The sequence below is a fragment of the Oncorhynchus gorbuscha genome, linkage group LG06 (genome assembly GCF_021184085.1).
Source record: "Oncorhynchus gorbuscha isolate QuinsamMale2020 ecotype Even-year linkage group LG06, OgorEven_v1.0, whole genome shotgun sequence".
Lineage (NCBI taxonomy): Eukaryota > Metazoa > Chordata > Actinopteri > Salmoniformes > Salmonidae > Oncorhynchus > Oncorhynchus gorbuscha.
Genome location: NC_060178.1, coordinates 106476379 through 106495224, shown reverse-complemented (window position 1 = coordinate 106495224; position 18846 = coordinate 106476379). Strand labels below are relative to the sequence as shown.

Below are 18846 nucleotides of genomic sequence, written 5' to 3'. Positions count from 1 at the left end.
CAACAAAAATGACTAGCCACCCCCAACAGACCACATCCTTTTGAAGGGGACATTTGTTGTTCACTGTATGAAGAAGAAATGTTAAAGAAATGTTGCTCCATATATAAACTCCCAGTAATGTATTGAGTATTTACCAACACTTCACTATGTCTTCTTCACTGTTCCTTCTTATGGTTCTATTTGATCAAATACAACCATAATGACTCTAGTGCTTTAGGCGATGGAGAGGCCAACAATCTCTAGAATGCAATGAAATAGATGTAAAATAGTTGCAATAAATTAAAGACAATTCCGTATAAAGAGTGAATCTTATGAGCATTTAGAGAACACAGAGCAGGGAACATTCCTATGAGTCACTTTTTTTGTAAGCTACAATTGTATCTAGGACAAGTAAGTATTTTAAACAATGTAATTCTGACAGTTGAAACGATTGTCTTTTGTGTGATATAAAATTGATTTTATAACCAGATAGAAAATGAGGTAGTCTGGCCCTGGTAACACTTTAGTCGAGAAAGCCAAAAATAATGCGTTGATGCTCGTTATAAGCATGCATGATCCTTTATAATTGCATTGCAAGGGGACAGAATTCGATACATGCTTATGGCAAGTTTTATAATGCATTATAACCACATCATACTTGTCACACCATTTGGCTATATTACTAGGCTGCTGAACGGATGAGCTGTACGAGTTGCCGTAGCCATATATACAGTCATTGGCCATAGCTCTCCTCAATGACTGCTGGAAAGATGGCGACAGCGCACAACCCCGGGAGCTGCAACTCTGCAGGGGGATAAAAAGAACTTCGCCGAAAGACGCCTTTTCGACCAGCTCTTGCAAAAAGAAAACGTGCAAACAGCATTTAAACTGTTATTGTCATGGATGGTCCCATGCACCACTAGAACCGAGGATTTCTCGACCTACTATGGAGCCTCCTGATAATAGCGAACCTAGCAGGTAGGCGAATAATCAGTGCGATTTCGTGAAAATAAAGAAACTACACAGCCGGGGTTTTAGCTAGCTGCCACATTGTGAGCTGAACGTGACAACCCAAGCGGGTCAATTGGCGCGCTTGCGCATCTATAGGAAACCACCTACTGTCACAAAGTGAGCCGCGTACACTTGCAACATTTTTGCAGCTTTAAAGTTGCAAAGTTTTTAGGAGAGAATTCTATTCTCTGAAGTATCACTTTGCACAGTGTTTATATTTGTTGTGGAATTCCTGGAGGATGGAGGAAATGCTTGCCTTTTGAAAGTGGTAACTATTTTCACTTCACATTGGATTTGCAACATCAAACGGCAGCTAGCTAGTTTGCTAGGCTAGTCAACTAGCTATGTGGCTAACGTTGCTTTAGCGCTTCGTTGCTTATTGTTCACAGTTTTGTCGAAGTGGCAAATGACTTCATCCTTGCAAAGTTTGGTATCGGTTTTCATCAGGATTGTGGTAGCACTTTCTAGATGTATGCACAACATCTCAATAGAACTGTATTTGAAACACGAGTTGAAATGTTGCACTCATTTTCTTGATTTGTTAACCAACGTTAGCTAGCTAACTTTAGCCTGTTAGCGAGGCAGTTACCTAGGCGGTACGTCACAACTAGTTAGCTAATTTAGCTGGTGACCGGTTCAAGTAAGTATTCAGTGGCTGGGCTGATATGCTGTTTTTCTATGACTTCTTGGACAGAGGAAGTTGATGGGGAAACAACTCATGTTTTTAAATGTCTGATTTAGTTTTCCTAGAAATGGAAACTGTTCTCAGAAAGAAAAACATGTAGCTGTGCGGTGTGGCTCAGTTGGTAGAGCATGGGGCTTGCAACGCCAGGGTTGTGGGTTCGATTCCCACCGTGGACCAGTACGAAGAAGTACGGCTAATGGCTTCTGTTAAATTACAAAAATGCAAATGTTTGTTGCAAGTTACAACACCTTTTTGTGAAACAGATTACTAGCTAAAATAGGCCACTCATTGCTTAGATTGATTGCAAATGTGTATTATATGCTAAATTATATACTTGATGATTTGAGCCCTGGATGCTGATTGGCTGACAGCCGTGGTATATCAGACCATATTCCACGGGTATTACAAAACATTTTTTTTGGGGGGGGCGGCGCCTTATTATTTGTTTACCCAGCCAGGAATTTCGTGCACGCTGTTGTCTATGATCATTCATCATGTACACAGTGCAAGCATCAAGGGAATATATTGGTTCCCAGCTTGAGCGAATGGGACTAGTATTGCAGTATATCCAATGATGCCTGCTCTTTGTTCTGGTAGAGAATGTTCACGTGTTTTCTACTAGAGCATCTTTGAAGCTTTTCACATGCCATTTGTTATTAGTCAGGGACTATATGTGTACACTCTGTGTATGCTCTGGAATCCATTGGGAAATGCCCTCTGAGTTAAATTATGTTCTAGAATCTGCTAAATCTTATATTTCTAGATTATATAAAGCAACTTTATAATGAAGGTTCACGGAACATTTTTTTTCATTTGATTTTATTGTCAATGATTGTGTATTAGTTTAGATTGCGGCAGCATCACACTACTAGTGATATGTCATTCACTGCCGATTTGTTTCTAGCTGTTTTTCATGCCAGTGGAATGCATGCTGTTTAATGTTTTTCCTTCTATGTACGTCCTTTCTGACCCCACACGACGTCATAGCGCTTGTTTGCTCCTGGTGACAGATTCTCTGGAATCCAATGTTATGTCTCTCTCCCCTCCTCCCTCCCTCGCAACATTTTTATTGAACCCCCCCCCCCAAAGCATTTTAAATGTCATTTTTTATTGAATCCCCCCCAAAGCATTTTAAATGTTATTTTTATTGAATCCCCCCCCCCAAAGCATTTTAAATGTCATTTTTATTGAATCCCCCAAAGCATTTTAAATGTCCCCCCCAAAGCATTTTAAATGTCATTTTTATTGAACCTTTATTTAACTAGACAAGTCAGTTAAGAACAAACAATTATCTACAATGGCGGCCTACAAGCATGCAACAGTACCTGGCCTACACTGCATGGCGTACTGAATTGAATCGTGTTCAATGCTTTCAATTGGGGTTCTTGATTATGGTCTGTGTCATCACTTTGCTCATTCCGGGTGGCTGTGTTTTCAATCCAAGTCTTCTTTGCAAGCACACAGACTTGTCTTGATGTCGAGTCACTGTACTGCTGCTGTATCAGACTAGCCTCGTTCCACATTTGTTTGCACTCTTTCTAACTCCATTTCTCTCGTTGTCAAGCTGAAAATGGCATTACCATTAGTTTAAGTAGCTGGCGGGATGGCACAGACTGTTGAAATCATTGCATATAGAGTGCGTCCCAAATGGCTCTTTATGTAGAGCAATACTTTTGACCTGGTGAAGTTAAAAAATAGTGCACTATGTAGGGGTTAGGATGTTGTTTGGGACTTAAACATAGTTATGCAGCATATGAGTGGGGACTGGGGAGCTTGAAGTTCCCCTCTCCCAGGAATCAGTTTGTGCACTACTCATTTTATTTGTGTCCTAACTCGTAGGCTGTGTTCTACACAGCACCCTTTTCCTCCTTAGTACACTACCCCTGACCAGAACCCATAGGGCTGGAACTGGGATTGCTGTGGGCTTGTGATTTGAGCGATGATGTCATGCTGTTAATCTTAGTTACATGTTCCAACAAATCTGTGTCCCTAATGAGGAAATGGCACCCTATTTCCTATGGGCCCTGGCCAAAAGTAGTGCACTATATAGGATGCCATTTTGGATACAAGCCCCTATGCTGAACAGAGACAAACAAGGCACATGGTTGGGCCACTGTCTGTCAGCTGGAGGTAAGGTCACCCTGTCCAGAGCTATTAAAAATATTGCCTAGTCAGACTATTATTCTGATCCAGCTGGCTGATGGATGGTATTAGATGGCTACTGTTTGGCGTATCAGAGAATTTTAGACCAACCCTGTCCATACTTCCCCAACAATGTGTACACCGCCATCACCGTCCATTTTGAAAGTATTTTCTCATTGATCGAGACAGCTGAGTGTCATCATGACATGCAGCACATTCGGGTGGACTGGACACCCACATGTCTCGATGAGAGAAGATGGCGGCGAACACTGCTGGATTATTTCATGAGCATAAAATTGGTTTAATTTAATAACAGAGCATTTTTCAAAATTCAAACGAACTTCCTGCAGCTAGACTCTGACATTTGGGTCTGCAGGTAGCCTAGTGGCTAGAGCGTTGGGGCCAGTAAAAGAAAGGTTGATAAAAAATCTGTTCTGCCCCTTAAACAAGGCAGTTAACCCACTGCCCCGGTAGGCTGTCATTGTAAATAATACTTTGTTCTTAACTGACTTGCCTAGTTAAATAAATAAAGGTTGCATTTTTTTTTTTTTAAAGTAAGCATTTTTGAAAAAATTGTTTTGTCTTCCAAGTCAGGAATTGAGGAAGTATCACCAAGTTAAGGTATGTTAAATTCTCTGTGCTACGCCAAACATTACCTAACCTGTAACGGCTAATGGAACATCCCAACATCCCTGTCCCGGACTGTGCAAGACCACATCATTTGCAAGCCTGGTTAAAAATGCATACACAATTCACTCACTAACTATTCATTGCTGCTGCCAACCATTGCAGGGAAGGACAGGATGGAAATCTTTTGTCAATGCTGTTTGGGATTCTGGCTGGCCCAGTAGCATTCAGGCATTCTCCCACAAGCATTCCATGGATTTCAGGATAGTGCTGTGTAGAGAAGATGATAATCATCTCATGGCCCAGAGCAGGAGGAGCCCTTGGCTGGAATTCGTTAATGCAACTCTGTGGATGGAACACTCAGCCCCCCACACCTCCCCCCCCCAAGCATTCCCAGCCTACAGACCATCACTGCCCTTCATGCTCCATCAATGCTTCAGGGATACAAGGCTACAAAGCTCTCATCATAGCACTCTTAAAGACATCTGACACTTAGTGTTTTTGTTTTTCTCTCTCTCTGTCTCTAATAAACAGCTGCTTCACTTGCCTTTGCACGCTTGGAAAAGACTGGTGCCCATCATGCCACACCATGTGATTCAGGAAGGAAGTGTCCTAAGGTTATTCAGGCCATAATCATTACATGATTGTCTGTTTACATTACGCCTTAGCAGAGTTTCCTCTGGAAAGGTTGTAGAATTTTTGTTGGACTGAGAAGCTCAGTTCTGGTGTCTTTTTAAAAGGACATTCTACTCCAAAATGACTGAAAATAGATTTATGCTGACGCCATTTAAAATATTATTTCCACCTCCATAAAGGAGCCCAATAACATATTGGTCAGAGTATTTAACATATTAGACCATGCATATATCCTATATATGGTCCATATTATCAGGTATGCTATTAGCATTAAGCATTGTCACCTGTAGCCCAACTGATGCAGTATAGTGCCTATAAAAAAAAGGTAGGCAACCCCATGCTTCAGCCTACCCTGCATTTACCCTACAGCAATATCTCAAATATGATTCTTTAACTAGTTACCATCCTATTAATGAATTTGATGTCCCAAAAAATGTGCATAAACACAGTTCTAGTAACTTTGAGTAACACATTCCCTGTTTGTAGTTCTCACTGAAGTAACTTCATGTCACTATTTTCCTCCCAATACTTTTGTTTGCCACTATTGCTAAAAAATAAATAATAATCTGTCTCATCACAATTTAAGTTACTTCCTCCCAAAAGATGTTGAGGTAGGGTGGCGTTTTACTCCAAGTAACCCTAGAATTGTGTTACATTTGGCCCCACTCTCCCCTATGCACTAGGAAAATTGTGATTGCAAGAATTGTTGTGCATTGAATGCATGTTCCCTTCTCTATGGCACTCCTATGGCACACGTAATTGGAATGCGCCTTGAGAGGAATATTTCTCTCACATAACACACGACAACACGCCGACTAGATAAACTATTCTACTGTGGGATTGTCTGGTTGTTCTAGTCATTACTCGTTTCGTTTGCAGAGAAAGTAAATGTGGACTCTTCTAGCATCTCCAAATTGGTGTTGTTGCAATGACTTTGTCATGGCACAGTGCCAAATCTAAATGACTGCAATGGAAACACTGCACCCTAGCTGGTACTGGCTGGCTTTAGCAGGGAGTCCTTGTCCTTGTTGTCTTTCACTGTTCTGTATTATGTCATGTGTTGTGTGGACCCCAGGAAGAGTAGCTGCTGCTTTTGCAACAGCTAATGGGGATCCTAATAAAATCCTAAATCATATCGTCAGCCAAGGCTGTGGTTGCAGGATCTTGATAGCTGTAAGTTTGACTACCTTTTCTGTGTTCTATGTGGCAATCAGAGGATTCTCGGGGTTAGACATGATTCTCGGGGTTAGACATGATTCTCGGGGTTAGACATGATTCTCGGGGTTAGACATGATTCTCGGGGTTAGACATGATTCTCGGGGTTAGACATGATTCTTAGACATGATTCATGATTCTCGGGGTTCATGATTCTCGGGGTTAGACATGATTCTCGGGGTTAGACATGATTCTCGGGGTTAGACATGATTCTCGGGGTTAGACATGATTCTCGGGGTTAGACATGATTCTCGGGGTTAGACATGATTCTCGGGGTTAGACATGATTCTCGGGGTTAGACATGATTCTCGGGGTTAGACATGATTCTCGGGGTTAGACATGATTCTCGGGGTTAGACATGATTCTCGGGGTTAGACATGATTCTCGGGGTTAGACATGATTCTCGGGGTTAGACCCTCTACTCCCATGGATCTGAAACATTGGCAGGGCATTCCAATCCAGGCATTACAGTTCTAGATTTCAGTTTTAAATGCCACCAGCTGGTCTCTTGGGTTGCAATGTCATGTTTCGTTGTTGTAAGTACTGTGCTGCAAGCAGCACAAAAATGATGACTTTCCCTTTTTTGCAAAATGATTTTGATCAGGGTTCAAGCGCATTCTTCATGCAATCAAAGCTGTGTGTGGGTCATGGCTGTGTGTGGCATGGCTGTGTGGGCATGGCTGTGTGGGCATGGCTGTGCACATGTGTGGTGCTGTCCGATGTAGGGCTGGGCGATATGGACAAAATATAATACATTTGAAAAATACCTTATTTGACAGTTTTATGTTTTTGATTAATAAAAGTTCTACATTTTGCTTTATTACTAGTGCGTGACCATAGGGTGGCAACACGTATATTCTAAATGATTTCAATGGGGGTTTCTCCATTCTGATTGGTTTATACTGTTCAATTCAACTTCAACCTAAAATAATTTCCAGCAATTTCTGCATTTCCTGCACTCGTTTGATATTTTGAAAATTCCATGGATGAGTTATTGTGACAGGGTAGGAACCAAAGTGATGTTCAGTTTTTCCTAGGGAACCCTATAATCTTTGACTACATTAAATCTTTATTCATGTAGCCAACATATTCATGCTTCGCCTATTCCTCTTTGATTTTGAAGATACTGTTGCACAAACAACATGCTGATTTAGGCCTCCATCAGTACTGGTATCAGGCAGTATTAGCTAACTACGTATGCTCTGACTCGGTACTTTTTATTAGCTAGCCAGCTAACTAGGCATTAGCATTAGTGGCTAACACAATTTATAATATATAATAATAATATAATATATGCCATTTAGCAGACGCTTTTATCCAAAGCGACTTACAGTCATGTGTGCATACATTCTACGTATGGGTGGTCCCGGGGATCGAACCCACTACCCTGGCGTTACAAGCGCCATGCTCTACCAACTGAGCTACAGATTTATCTTAACTTGCTAAGAAAATACAAACTAGCGGTTTGCAGATGTAAGAAACCCAAACTGATATTGTAATTATAGAACGCTTCTATTAAGATCAAAGTGGAAACAACATAGTTGTCATCAACATTGTTGCATGTGCTGCATTGACCAAGCAGACTGAACGCAAGCGTCTCGTGGTCAAGCAACAACAAATGCGATCCTTGAGTGGTGATCCTTGAGTGGTGATCCTTGAGTGGTGATCCTTGAGTGGTGATCCTTGAGTGGTGATCCTTGAGTGGTGATCCTTGAGTGGTGATCCTTGAGTGGTGATCCTTGAGTGGTGATCCTTGAGTGGTGATCCTTGAGTGGTGATCCTTGAGTGGTGATCCTTGAGTGGTGATCCTTGAGTGGGGGAGAGGGTGGGAGAGGGTGGGAGAGAGTGATGACTCAAGTAGCGGAGTCAACTATACAAATGGGTGTTACACACAGTGTATCATATTTAACAAACTAAACATTCAAATAAAGTTATAGAAGGTAAAGTAAAAACCCAAACTGGTCCCTGCATCAATACTGTTGTATATAGTAAAATACGGTATACCGCCCAGCCCGAGTCCAGTGTTGCTATCTGGGTGGCGTCAGGCACACATTCACACTGTTTTCTGAGCAGGGTGGGGTCCGGTTTGGCCTGTTTTGTTCTTCTATTTTTCTTCTGGTTTAGTGGCAGATATTCTGCTGTCATCCTACTGGTGTTACAGAGAATGTTGTTGAGGAGCTAGAGACACCGATGCATTCGACACAAGAATGGTAATTGCGTAACACTTGCATATAATTAAAAAAGGAACTCCGTTGCACCTTTCAGTCTTTCAAAAGCTGGAGTCTATGTTCTGACACAGTAATGGATCTTATCTGAAACCACTTGAATTTTTGCGACCTAAAATCTTTCCAGAGTGGAGTGTGGCATTATCACTTTCAGGTGTGGTTGTGTGAACCATAGTGAGCCAATGCATCTGATGGAGCTATTCTGTCATTATTCCTCACTACAGTGAAAAGTGGGCAACAGGCACATGCTTTCTTGTAAAAGTGACTCAAGTTGTCGTCACTAAAAATAAAAAATCCTCCTTTTCAATTGTACAAGAATGACACATTTTTGCTGACAGCTTGATGCTCCTGCAAAAAAAAATCCAGCCAATCCCTCCCGGCCCCCTCCTAGCCCCCTCCTAGCTGAACAATCATTCAATCCTATTTGGTTGTTGATGGCAATGGGCATTGTGAGCAAGGGAGCGTTCCAAATGGCACCCCATTCCCTATGTAAAGCACTACTTTTGACCAGGGCCCATAAGTTATGCACTATTAAGGGAATGGTGTGCCATTTGGGACGTGTCCCAAGTGTGCTGCTCTACCTCCCCAGCCAGCTGTGTCCAGGCTATTTAGCTGTATGGGCCTTCCAGGCCACGTGTCACCCCACACAATGGAGTCCTCCTGCCTGTTACAATAGTCCTGGTGCTATGGGCGGGTCAAAGGTCACTAAATCACCTCTTGCAATCTGGTTCCTGCTGCAGTGCCTTTATGCTTAGAGTCGACACCCCCCACCACAGACACTTTGGCTCCTCCTAACAGTTTGTCATGCACGCTGTGTCCCTGCCCAGAGGCTGTAACATTCCACCAGCCTTTATTACATCCCGACAGTACCAAAAGGCTATCAGATGAGCCATTCAGACACTTGACACCATCTGCACTGAAGCAGTAACGCAACTGCTGTCAGATGTGCACTTCTGAGGGCACGCATACGGAATGCAAGCACGTGCATACTCATGCACGCACACACAAACAGTGCAGCAGTAATTCACTGGTGTCAGATGGGTGCTACTCTGAGGCCATTAGGCAACAAAAGGGCACAGTGGATTTTCCTTCTAGAAGTAGCTTGGAGCAGAAAGAGCATGCGACAGGGACACGAGTGTAGGGCTGTCCCCGACTAAACAAAATCTTGGTCGACCAAGATGTTCTTTTGACCAATAGCATTTAAAAAAAAACACCCTATGTGTTTTACTCAAATCAACTTTATACATATTTGCTAAGGACCTTGCCTACACCTTGCAACTTTATAAAAATTACACGAGCAAAAAATATTATTTTATTTGGAACGGCAGGCCAGACACAATTTAAATGGGCCTACAGTGTCTTGCAAAAGTATTCACCACCCTTGGCATTTTTCCTATATTGTTGCCAAACAACCTGGAATTAAAATTGATTTTTTGGGGGTTTGTATCTTTTGATTTACACAACATGCCTACTAGAGGTTGCCTGATTTTTAAGTTGTCATAACGGTCTGCATTTTTGGATGCCGATTATGGCCGTTTACATTGTAGTCTTAACGTAATCACTAGTTAACTACACATGGTTGATATTACTAGTTAACTAGCTTGTCCTGCGTTGCATATAATCAAGGCGGTGCCTGTTAATTTATCATCGAATCACAGCCTACTTCCAACTTTGCCAAACGGGTGATGATTTAACCAAATGCACATTTGTGAATAAAGCACAATCGTTGCACCAATGTACCTAACCATAAACATCAATAACTTTCTTAAAATCAATACACAAGTATATATATTTAAACCTGCATATTTAGTTAAATGAAATTCATGTTAGCAGGCAATATTAACTAGGGAAATTGTGACTTCTCTTGTGTTCAGTGCACGCAGAGTCGGGGTATGTGCACGCAGAGTCGGGGTATGTGCACGCAGAGTCGGGGTATGTGCACGCAGAGTCGGGGTATGTGCACGCAGAGTCGGGGTATGTGCACGCAGAGTCGGGGTATGTGCACGCAGAGTCGGGGTATGTGCACGCAGAGTCGGGGTATGTGCACGCAGAGTCGGGGTATGTGCACGCAGAGTCGGGGTATGTGCACGCAGAGTCGGGGTATGTGCACGCAGAGTCGGGGTATGTGCACGCAGAGTCGGGGTATGTGCACGCAGAGTCGGGGTATGTGCACGCAGAGTCGGGGTATGTGCACGCAGAGTCGGGGTATGTGCACGCAGAGTCGGGGTATGTGCACGCAGAGTCGGGGTATGTGCACGCAGAGTCGGGGTATGTGCACGCAGAGTCGGGGTATGTGCACGCAGAGTCGGGGTATGTGCACGCAGAGTCGGGGTATGTGCACGCAGAGTCGGGGTATGTGCACGCAGAGTCGGGGTATGTGCACGCAGAGTCGGGGTATGTGCACGCAGAGTCGGCATAGAGCGTAATTAATTTGCTAGAATTTTACATAATTATGACATTGAAGGTTGTGCAATGTAACAACAATATTTAGACTTAGGGTACGGAATGGTTTTGTATTTCTCTGAAAGAATAGACTTTTTTTTCCTCAATTACAGTTTCCCGATTTGACCATATTAATGACAGAAGGCTCGTATTTCTGTGTTTAGTATAATTAAGTCTGATTTGATATTTGATAGAGCAGTCTGACTGAGCGGTTGTAGGCAGCAGCAGGCTCGTAAGCATTCATTCAAACAGTACTTTACTGAGTTTGCCAGCAGCTCTTCGCAATGTTTAAGGCACAGCGCTGTTTATGACTTCAAGCCTATCAACTCCCCAGATTAGGCTGGCAATACTAAAGTGCCTATATGAACATCCAATAGTCAAAGGTATATGAAATAGAAATGGTTGACGTGTCATAATTCCTATAAATTGCGGCTGAACTTGAAAGGGGTTCCTTTATTTTACCATTTGTCTTCCATAGAGAATGTCTTGATCTACTTCAAATAAGGTCTGTGTTTCGTGCAGGCTTAACCTCTCTGGGACATGTGGGACGGCGTCCCACCCCGCCAACAGCCAGTGAAAGTGCAGGGCGCCAAATTTCAAAACAACAAAAAATCTAAATTAAAATTCCTCAAGCATACAAGTATTTTAAAAGATAAAATTCTCGTTAATCCAGCCACAGTGTCTGATTTAAAAAATGCTTCACAGCGAAAGCACCACAAACGATTGTTAGGTCACCGCCAACTCACAGAAGAACACAGCCATTTTTCCAGCCAAAGAGAGGAGTCACAAAAAGCAGAAATGGAGGTAAAATTAATCTCTAACCTTTATTTTTTAAATGTTTATTTCACCTTTTATTTAACCAGGTAGGCTAGTTGAGAACAAGTTCTCATTTACAACTGCGACCTGGCCAAGATAAAGCATATCAGTGTGAACAGACAACAGAGTTACACATGGAGTAAACAATTAACAAGTCAATAACACAGTAGTGAAAAAAAGTCTAGATACATTGTGTGCAAAAGGCCAGGGGAAGGCAGGCAAATAATTACAAATTTGCAGATTAACACTGGAGTGATAAATGATCAGATGGTCATGTACTGGTAGAGCTACTGGTGTGCAAAAGAGCAGAAAAGTAAATAAATATAAACAGTATGGGGATGAGGTAGGTAAATTGGGTGGGCTATTTACCGGTAGACTATGTACAGCTGCAGCGATCGGTTAGCTGCTTTGATCTTCATCAGATGACACTCATAGGACTTCATGTTACACAATACATGTATGTTTTGTTCGATAAAAGTGCATATTTATATCCAAAAATCTCATTTTACATTGGTGTGTTACGTTCAGTAGTTCTAAAAGATACGGTGATTGTGCAGAGAGCCACATCTATTTACAGAAATACTCATTATAAATGTTGATGAAAACACAACTGTTATACATGGAATTAGAGATATACCTCTCCTTAAGAACACCCATCCAAAAGCCCATAAGGAAGCAATGATGAAAAAAAAAGAAGCTAATTCTTCACAAGGAAAAGGTGATACAGACATTGCAGGCTACAATCTTACAACTTTTTAATAAAAAGGCAGAATGTCAGGACAAAGACCCAAAGGCCAAGAAGATGGATGAAGCAATTATTGAGATTTCCACTGACAACCAGGCAGAGCTTCCAGACTTCAGCTGCAGTGCACACAACATACAGCTTGTAATCAATGATGGACTATCCAGTCAGAGAGCTGTGCTAGACATTATTGTCATGTTGAAGAGCTGTGCATCTCACTTTGACCACTCTGTACTGGCTAACAGAGGCTGAGGGCCATTCAGGAAGAGCTTGGCCATCCCAAACACAGCATCATCCATCAGTAGTTCAAACTCACTGGAACTCAACTCAACACAACACATGTTGCGGAGGATGTTTGAACCTTTAAACCACTGAATGTGTATGCAGGTGAATTACGGACACATCAGCAGTTTGTCTGCTGCACAGTGGGACACCTAATTGAGACTGGTACCTATGGAGCAGGTGACCGTGGAGATGAGCCACTCCAACTCTACAGCAGCATGCATCATCCCCAGTGTGTCGGTGCTGATGCTGCAGCAGGAGGGTTCTTCTACTCAAGGCATCAAAAGGGAAGACCATGTTGGACTGACAAGGTGGTTCTTCAAGGCCAAGTAGACAAAGTGCCTGGTGCTGGCAACTGCATTGGGCCGGTAACCAAACAGGTCTCTAGATCGAACAAAAATCTGTCGTTCTGCCCCTGAACAAGGCCGTTAACCCACTGTTCCTAGGCTGTCATTGTAAATAAGAATATGTTCTTAACTGACTCTCCTAAGTTAAATAAAAGTTCAATTTAAAAAATGTCCGGGGATCCATGTTACAAGAGCTATGCATTCACCTCAGGGACAGCACTAGAGAAAGCAAAAGAGTGGCTGAAGGAGGAATCTGACTTACTAAGGAAACCAAATCTCAGAGCCACAGCAGAAGGGACTAGTGAAGCAGAGGACCCAGATCCAGGTAGATCAGCCACAGTCTGGTGGACAGCCTCTACGCTAGAATCCTTGGAAGCCAAACAGGCAGGTCTGAAGTGCAGTTTTGAAATTGAGTGTGAGCGTTACCTCACAGAGAGCCTGTCATTGACAGAAAAAGAGGCTTGCCTTTGGAGTGGTGGAAGCAGAATGAGGACAGACTTCAATCACTCGTTCCACTGGCAAAGAAGTTTCTGTCCCCCACCTTCTTCGGTCCTAAGCGAGAGTGTTCAGTGAGGTGGGGATCATTTATGATAAGCGGAAGAGCAGACTGACAGGGGAACATGGTTTCTGCACTACAACCTAAAACTTATTAACAGGGAATATTGAAGATTCATGTTAGAAGGAACCACCCGCTTTCATATGTTCTCATGTTCTGAGCAAGGACCTTAAACGTTAGCTTTTTTACATGGCACATATTGCACTTCTACTTCTCCAACATTTTTTTTTTTCTCCCAATATTGAATTGTTTCATTATTTGAGACTAAATTGATTTTTATTTATGTACAGTTTTAATTTTTTATATACAGTTGAAGTTGGAAGTTTACATACACCGTAGCCAAATATTTAAACTCAGTTTTTCACAATTCCTGACATTTAATCCTAGTAAAAATTCCCTGTCTTTATTTTAAGAATGTGAAATGTCAGAATAATAGTAGTGTGATTTTATTTCAGCTTTTATTTCTTTGATCACATTCCCAGTGGGTCAGAAGTTTACATACACTAAATTAGTATTTGGTAGCGTTGCCTTTAAATCGTTTATCTTGGGTCAAACGTTTCGGGTAGCCTTCCACAAGCTTCCCACAATAAGTTGGGTGAATTCTGACCCATTCCTTCTGACGGAGCTGGTGTAAATGAGTCAGGCTTGTCGGCCTCCTTACTCGCACATGCTTTTTCATTTCTGCCCACAGATTTTCTATAGTATTGAGGTCAGGGCTTTGTGATGGCCACTCCAATACCTTGACTTTGTCCTTAAGACATTTTGCCACAACCTTGGAAGTATGTTTGGGGTCATTGTCCATTTGGAAGACCCATTTGCGACCAAGCTTTAACTTCCTGACTGATGTCTTGAGATGTTGCTTCAATATATCCACGTAAATTTCCTTCCTCAGGATGCCATCTATTTTGTGAAGTGCACCAGTCCCTCCTGCAGCAAAGCACCCCCACAACATGATGCTTCCACCCCCGTTCTTCACAGTTGGGATGGTGTTATTCGGCTTGCAAGCATTCCCATTTTTCCTCCAAACATAATGATGGTCATTATGGCCAAATAGTTATATTTTTGTTTCATCAGACCAGAGGACATTTCTCCAAAAAATACTTTGTCCCCATGTGCAGTTGCAAACCGTAGTCTGGATTTTTTATGGCCATTTTGGAGGAGTAGCTTCTTCCTTGCTGAGCGGCCTCTCAGGTTATGTCTATGTAGGACTTGTTTTACTGTGGATATAGATACTTTGTACCTGTTTCCTCCAGCATCTTCACAAGGTCCTTTGCTGTTGTTCTGGGATTGATTTGCACTTTTCGCACCGAAGTACGTTCATTGTGTGTTGATTGATGAGGGGGGAAAAGCGAATACATCTTGGAATAAGGCTATAACGAAACAAAATTTGGAAAAAGTCAAGGGGTCTGAATACTTTCCAAATGCACTGTATAACAACCAGCCTTTCACATCACATGCACACAGTAGCATAACCAAGTTACAGGATACCAACCGTAATATACCAGTCAGCTACTTTAGTAGTGTATATGTGCAGCCTGACCAGCAGCCAGTGTTGGTGGTGGTAGTTCTGGGGCCTGACCAGCAGCCAGTGGTGGTGGTGGTGGTGGTAGTTCTGGGGCCTGACCAGCAGCCAGTGGTGGTGGTGGTGGTAGTTCTGGGGCCTGACCAGCAGCCAGTGGTGGTGGTGGTAGTTCTGGGGCCTGACCAGCAGCCAGTGGTGGTGGTGGTGGTGGTAGTTCTGGGGCCTGACCAGCAGCCAGTGGTGGTGGTGGTGGTAGTTCTGGGGCCTGACCAGCAGCCAGTGGTGGTGGTGGTGGTAGTTCTGGGGCCTGACCAGCAGCCAGTGGTGGTGGTGGTGGTAGTTCTGGGGCCTGACCAGCAGCCAGTGGTGGTGGTGGTGGTAGTTCTGGGGCCTGACCAGCAGCCAGTGGTGGTGGTGGTGGTAGTTCTGGGGCCTGACCAGCAGCCAGTGGTGGTGGTGGTGGTAGTTCTGGGGCCTGACCAGCAGCCAGTGGTGGTGGTGGTGGTAGTTCTGGGGCCTGACCAGCAGCCAGTGGTGGTGGTGGTGGTAGTTCTGGGGCCTGACCAGCAGCCAGTGGTGGTGGTGGTGGTAGTTCTGGGGCCTGACCAGCAGCCAGTGGTGGTGGTGGTGGTAGTTCTGGGGCCTGACCAGCAGCCAGTGGTGGTGGTGGTGGTAGTTCTGGGGCTTGACCAGCAGCCAGTGGTGTGGTGGTGGTGGTAGTTCTGGGGCCTGCCCAGAAGCCAGTGGTGGTAGTAGTTCTGGGGCCTGACCAGCAGCCAGTGGTGGTTCTGGGGCCTGACCAGCAGCCAGTGGTGGTTCTGGGGCCTGACCAGCAGCCAGTGGTGGTTCTGGGGCCTGACCAGCAGCCGGTGGTGGTGGTAGTTCTGGGGCCTGACCAGCAGCCAGTGGTGGTGGTGGTGGTAGTTCTGGGGCCTGACCAGCAGCCAGTGGTGGTGGTGGTGGTAGTTCTGGGGCCTGACCAGCAGCCGGTGGTGGTGGTGGTGGTAGTTCTGGGGCCTGACCAGCAGCCGGTGGTGGTGGTGGTGGTAGTTCTGGGGCCTGACCAGCAGCCAGTGGTGGTGGTGGTGGTAGTTCTGGGGCTTGCCCAGCAGCCAGTGGTGGTAGTTCTGGGGCTTGCCCAGAAGCCAGTGGTGTGGTGGTGGTTCTGGGGCCTGCCCAGAAGCCAGTGGTGGTAGTAGTTCTGGGGCCTGACCAGCAGCCAGTGGTGGTTCTGGGGCCTGACCAGCAGCCAGTGGTGGTTCTGGGGCCTGACCAGCAGCCAGTGGTGGTTCTGGGGCCTGACCAGCAGCCAGTGGTGGTTCTGGGGCCTGACCAGCAGCCAGTGGTGGTTCTGGGGCCTGACCAGCAGCCGGTGGTGGTTCTGGGGCCTGACCAGCAGCCGGTGGTGGTTCTGGGGCCTGACCAGCAGCCGGTGGTGGTTCTGGGGCCTGACCAGCAGCCGGTGGTGGTGGTGGTGGTTCTGGGGCCTGACCAGCAGCCGGTGGTGGTGGTGGTGGTTCTGGGGCCTGACCAGCAGCCGGTGGTGGTGGTGGTGGTTCTGGGGCCTGACCAGCAGCCGGTGGTGGTGGTGGTTCTGGGGCCTGACCAGCAGCCGGTGGTGGTGGTGGTTCTGGGGCCTGACCAGCAGCCGGTGGTGGTGGTAGTTCTGGGGCCTGACCAGCAGCCAGTGGTGGTGGTGGTGGTAGTTCTGGGGCCTGACCAGCAGCCAGTGGTGGTGGTAGTTCTGGGGCCTGACCAGCAGCCAGTGGTGGTAGTTCTGGGGCTTGCCCAGCAGCCAGTGGTGTGGTGGTGGTGGTAGTTCTGGGGCTTGCCCAGAAGCCAGTGGTGGTAGTAGTTCTGGGGCCTGACCAGCAGCCAGTGGTGGTTCTGGGGCCTGACCAGCAGCCAGTGGTGGTTCTGGGGCCTGACCAGCAGCCAGTGGTGGTTCTGGGGCCTGACCAGCAGCCAGTGGTGGTTCTGGGGCCTGACCAGCAGCCAGTGGTGGTTCTGGGGCCTGACCAGCAGCCAGTGGTGGTTCTGGGGCCTGACCAGCAGCCAGTGGTGGTTCTGGGGCCTGACCAGCAGCCAGTGGTGGTTCTGGGGCCTGACCAGCAGCCAGTGGTGGTTCTGGGGCCTGACCAGCAGCCAGTGGTGGTGGTGGTGGTGGTAGTTCTGGGGCCTGACCAGCAGCCAGTGGTGGTGGTGGTGGTGGTAGTTCTGGGGCCTGACCAGCAGCCAGTGGTGGTGGTGGTAGTTCTGGGGCCTGACCAGCAGCCAGTGGTGGTGGTAGTTCTGGGGCCTGACCAGCAGCCAGTGGTGGTGGTGGTGGTAGTTCTGGGGCTTGCCCAGAAGCCAGTGGTGTGGTGGTGGTAGTTCTGGGGCCTGCCCAGAAGCCAGTGGTGGTGGTGGTAGTAGTTCTGGGGCCTGACCAGCAGCCGGTGGTGGTTCTGGGGCCTGACCAGCAGCCGGTGGTGGTTCTGGGGCCTGACCAGCAGCCGGTGGTGGTTCTGGGGCCTGACCAGCAGCCGGTGGTGGTTCTGGGGCCTGACCAGCAGCCGGTGGTGGTTCTGGGGCCTGACCAGCAGCCGGTGGTGGTTCTGGGGCCTGACCAGCAGCCGGTGGTGGTTCTGGGGCCTGACCAGCAGCCGGTGGTGGTTCTGGGGCCTGACCAGCAGCCGGTGGTGGTTCTGGGGCCTGACCAGCAGCCGGTGGTGGTTCTGGGGCCTGACCAGCAGCCGGTGGTGGTTCTGGGGCGGTGGTGGTTCTGGGGCCTGACCAGCAGCCGGTGGTGGTTCTGGGGCCTGACCAGCAGCCGGTGGTGGTTCTGGGGCCTGACCAGCAGCCGGTGGTGGTTCTGGGGCCTGACCAGCAGCCGGTGGTGGTTCTGGGGCCTGACCAGCAGCCGGTGGTGGTTCTGGGGCCTGACCAGCTTGCACAGCTAACTGGTCATTCAGGGCAAGCTGCAGTGACAAGGGCAGGATCCTTCCTGTATGACTGGAGGGGAATTGGGGCTATGGAGTGATCAATTTCCATGTCTAGCAGATGCAGTCAGCAGATGCAACTTGCATACCGAAGAGACCAATTGACTAACTGGAACATGATCCCAGCCTGAATGGTGCTGGAGATTAGAGTTGGCCCCAACAACAACAAAATATCTGACGACTGAGACTAGTCTGTTCATTCAACTAATCGATTGGTGTATTTTTCCATAATATATATGCCATTTAGCAGACGCTTTTATCCAAAGCGACTTACAGTCATGTGTGCATACATTCTACGTATGGGTGGTCCCGGGGATCGAACCCACTACCCTGGCGTTACAAGCGCCATGCTCTACCAACTGAGCTACAGAAGGACCACAAGATCCATAAGATCTGCATCTGATGGTCAGTCTGGCGGGAGGGAGGGAAGAGGCTGCCTCACCATCTATCCGCTCTCTCGCCCTCTGAGAATGACGAGGGCACAATCTTCCAGCAAATGGCGGAAATCGAGTCGCACAAAATATTCCTTGATATTAAAAGGACTAAGGCCTGCGTGTTATTATTGGTGGCCTATCTATTCACTTTGTAGCGTGAAGGGATAGGCTGGGCTGGAGAGGGCGTTTTATGGTTAGTAAATT

At 46.1% G+C, this 18846-nt stretch overlaps 1 protein-coding gene and 1 non-coding gene across 5 annotated transcripts in view; both read left to right on the top strand.

Annotated features, from left to right (window-relative positions):
* The first annotated feature begins 711 nt into the window (after positions 1–711).
* The window catches only part of LOC124038652 (mitogen-activated protein kinase kinase kinase 4-like), a 69193-nt gene continuing 51058 nt past the window's right edge, over positions 712–18846 (top strand). For 3 of the 4 annotated variants that reach the window (XM_046354756.1, XM_046354758.1, XM_046354755.1), the window contains exon 1: positions 712–957. In XM_046354756.1, the coding sequence (XP_046210712.1) occupies positions 926–957 (32 nt within the window). In that variant the 5' untranslated portion in view covers positions 712–925. Of the gene's footprint in view, positions 958–1108; positions 1259–18846 lie in introns of those variants that run through there. The other variant, XM_046354759.1, reaches the window with a different exon arrangement.
* Positions 1778–1851, top strand: trnaa-ugc. The gene has a single exon. It is a non-coding gene; the product is annotated as a tRNA-Ala (tRNA).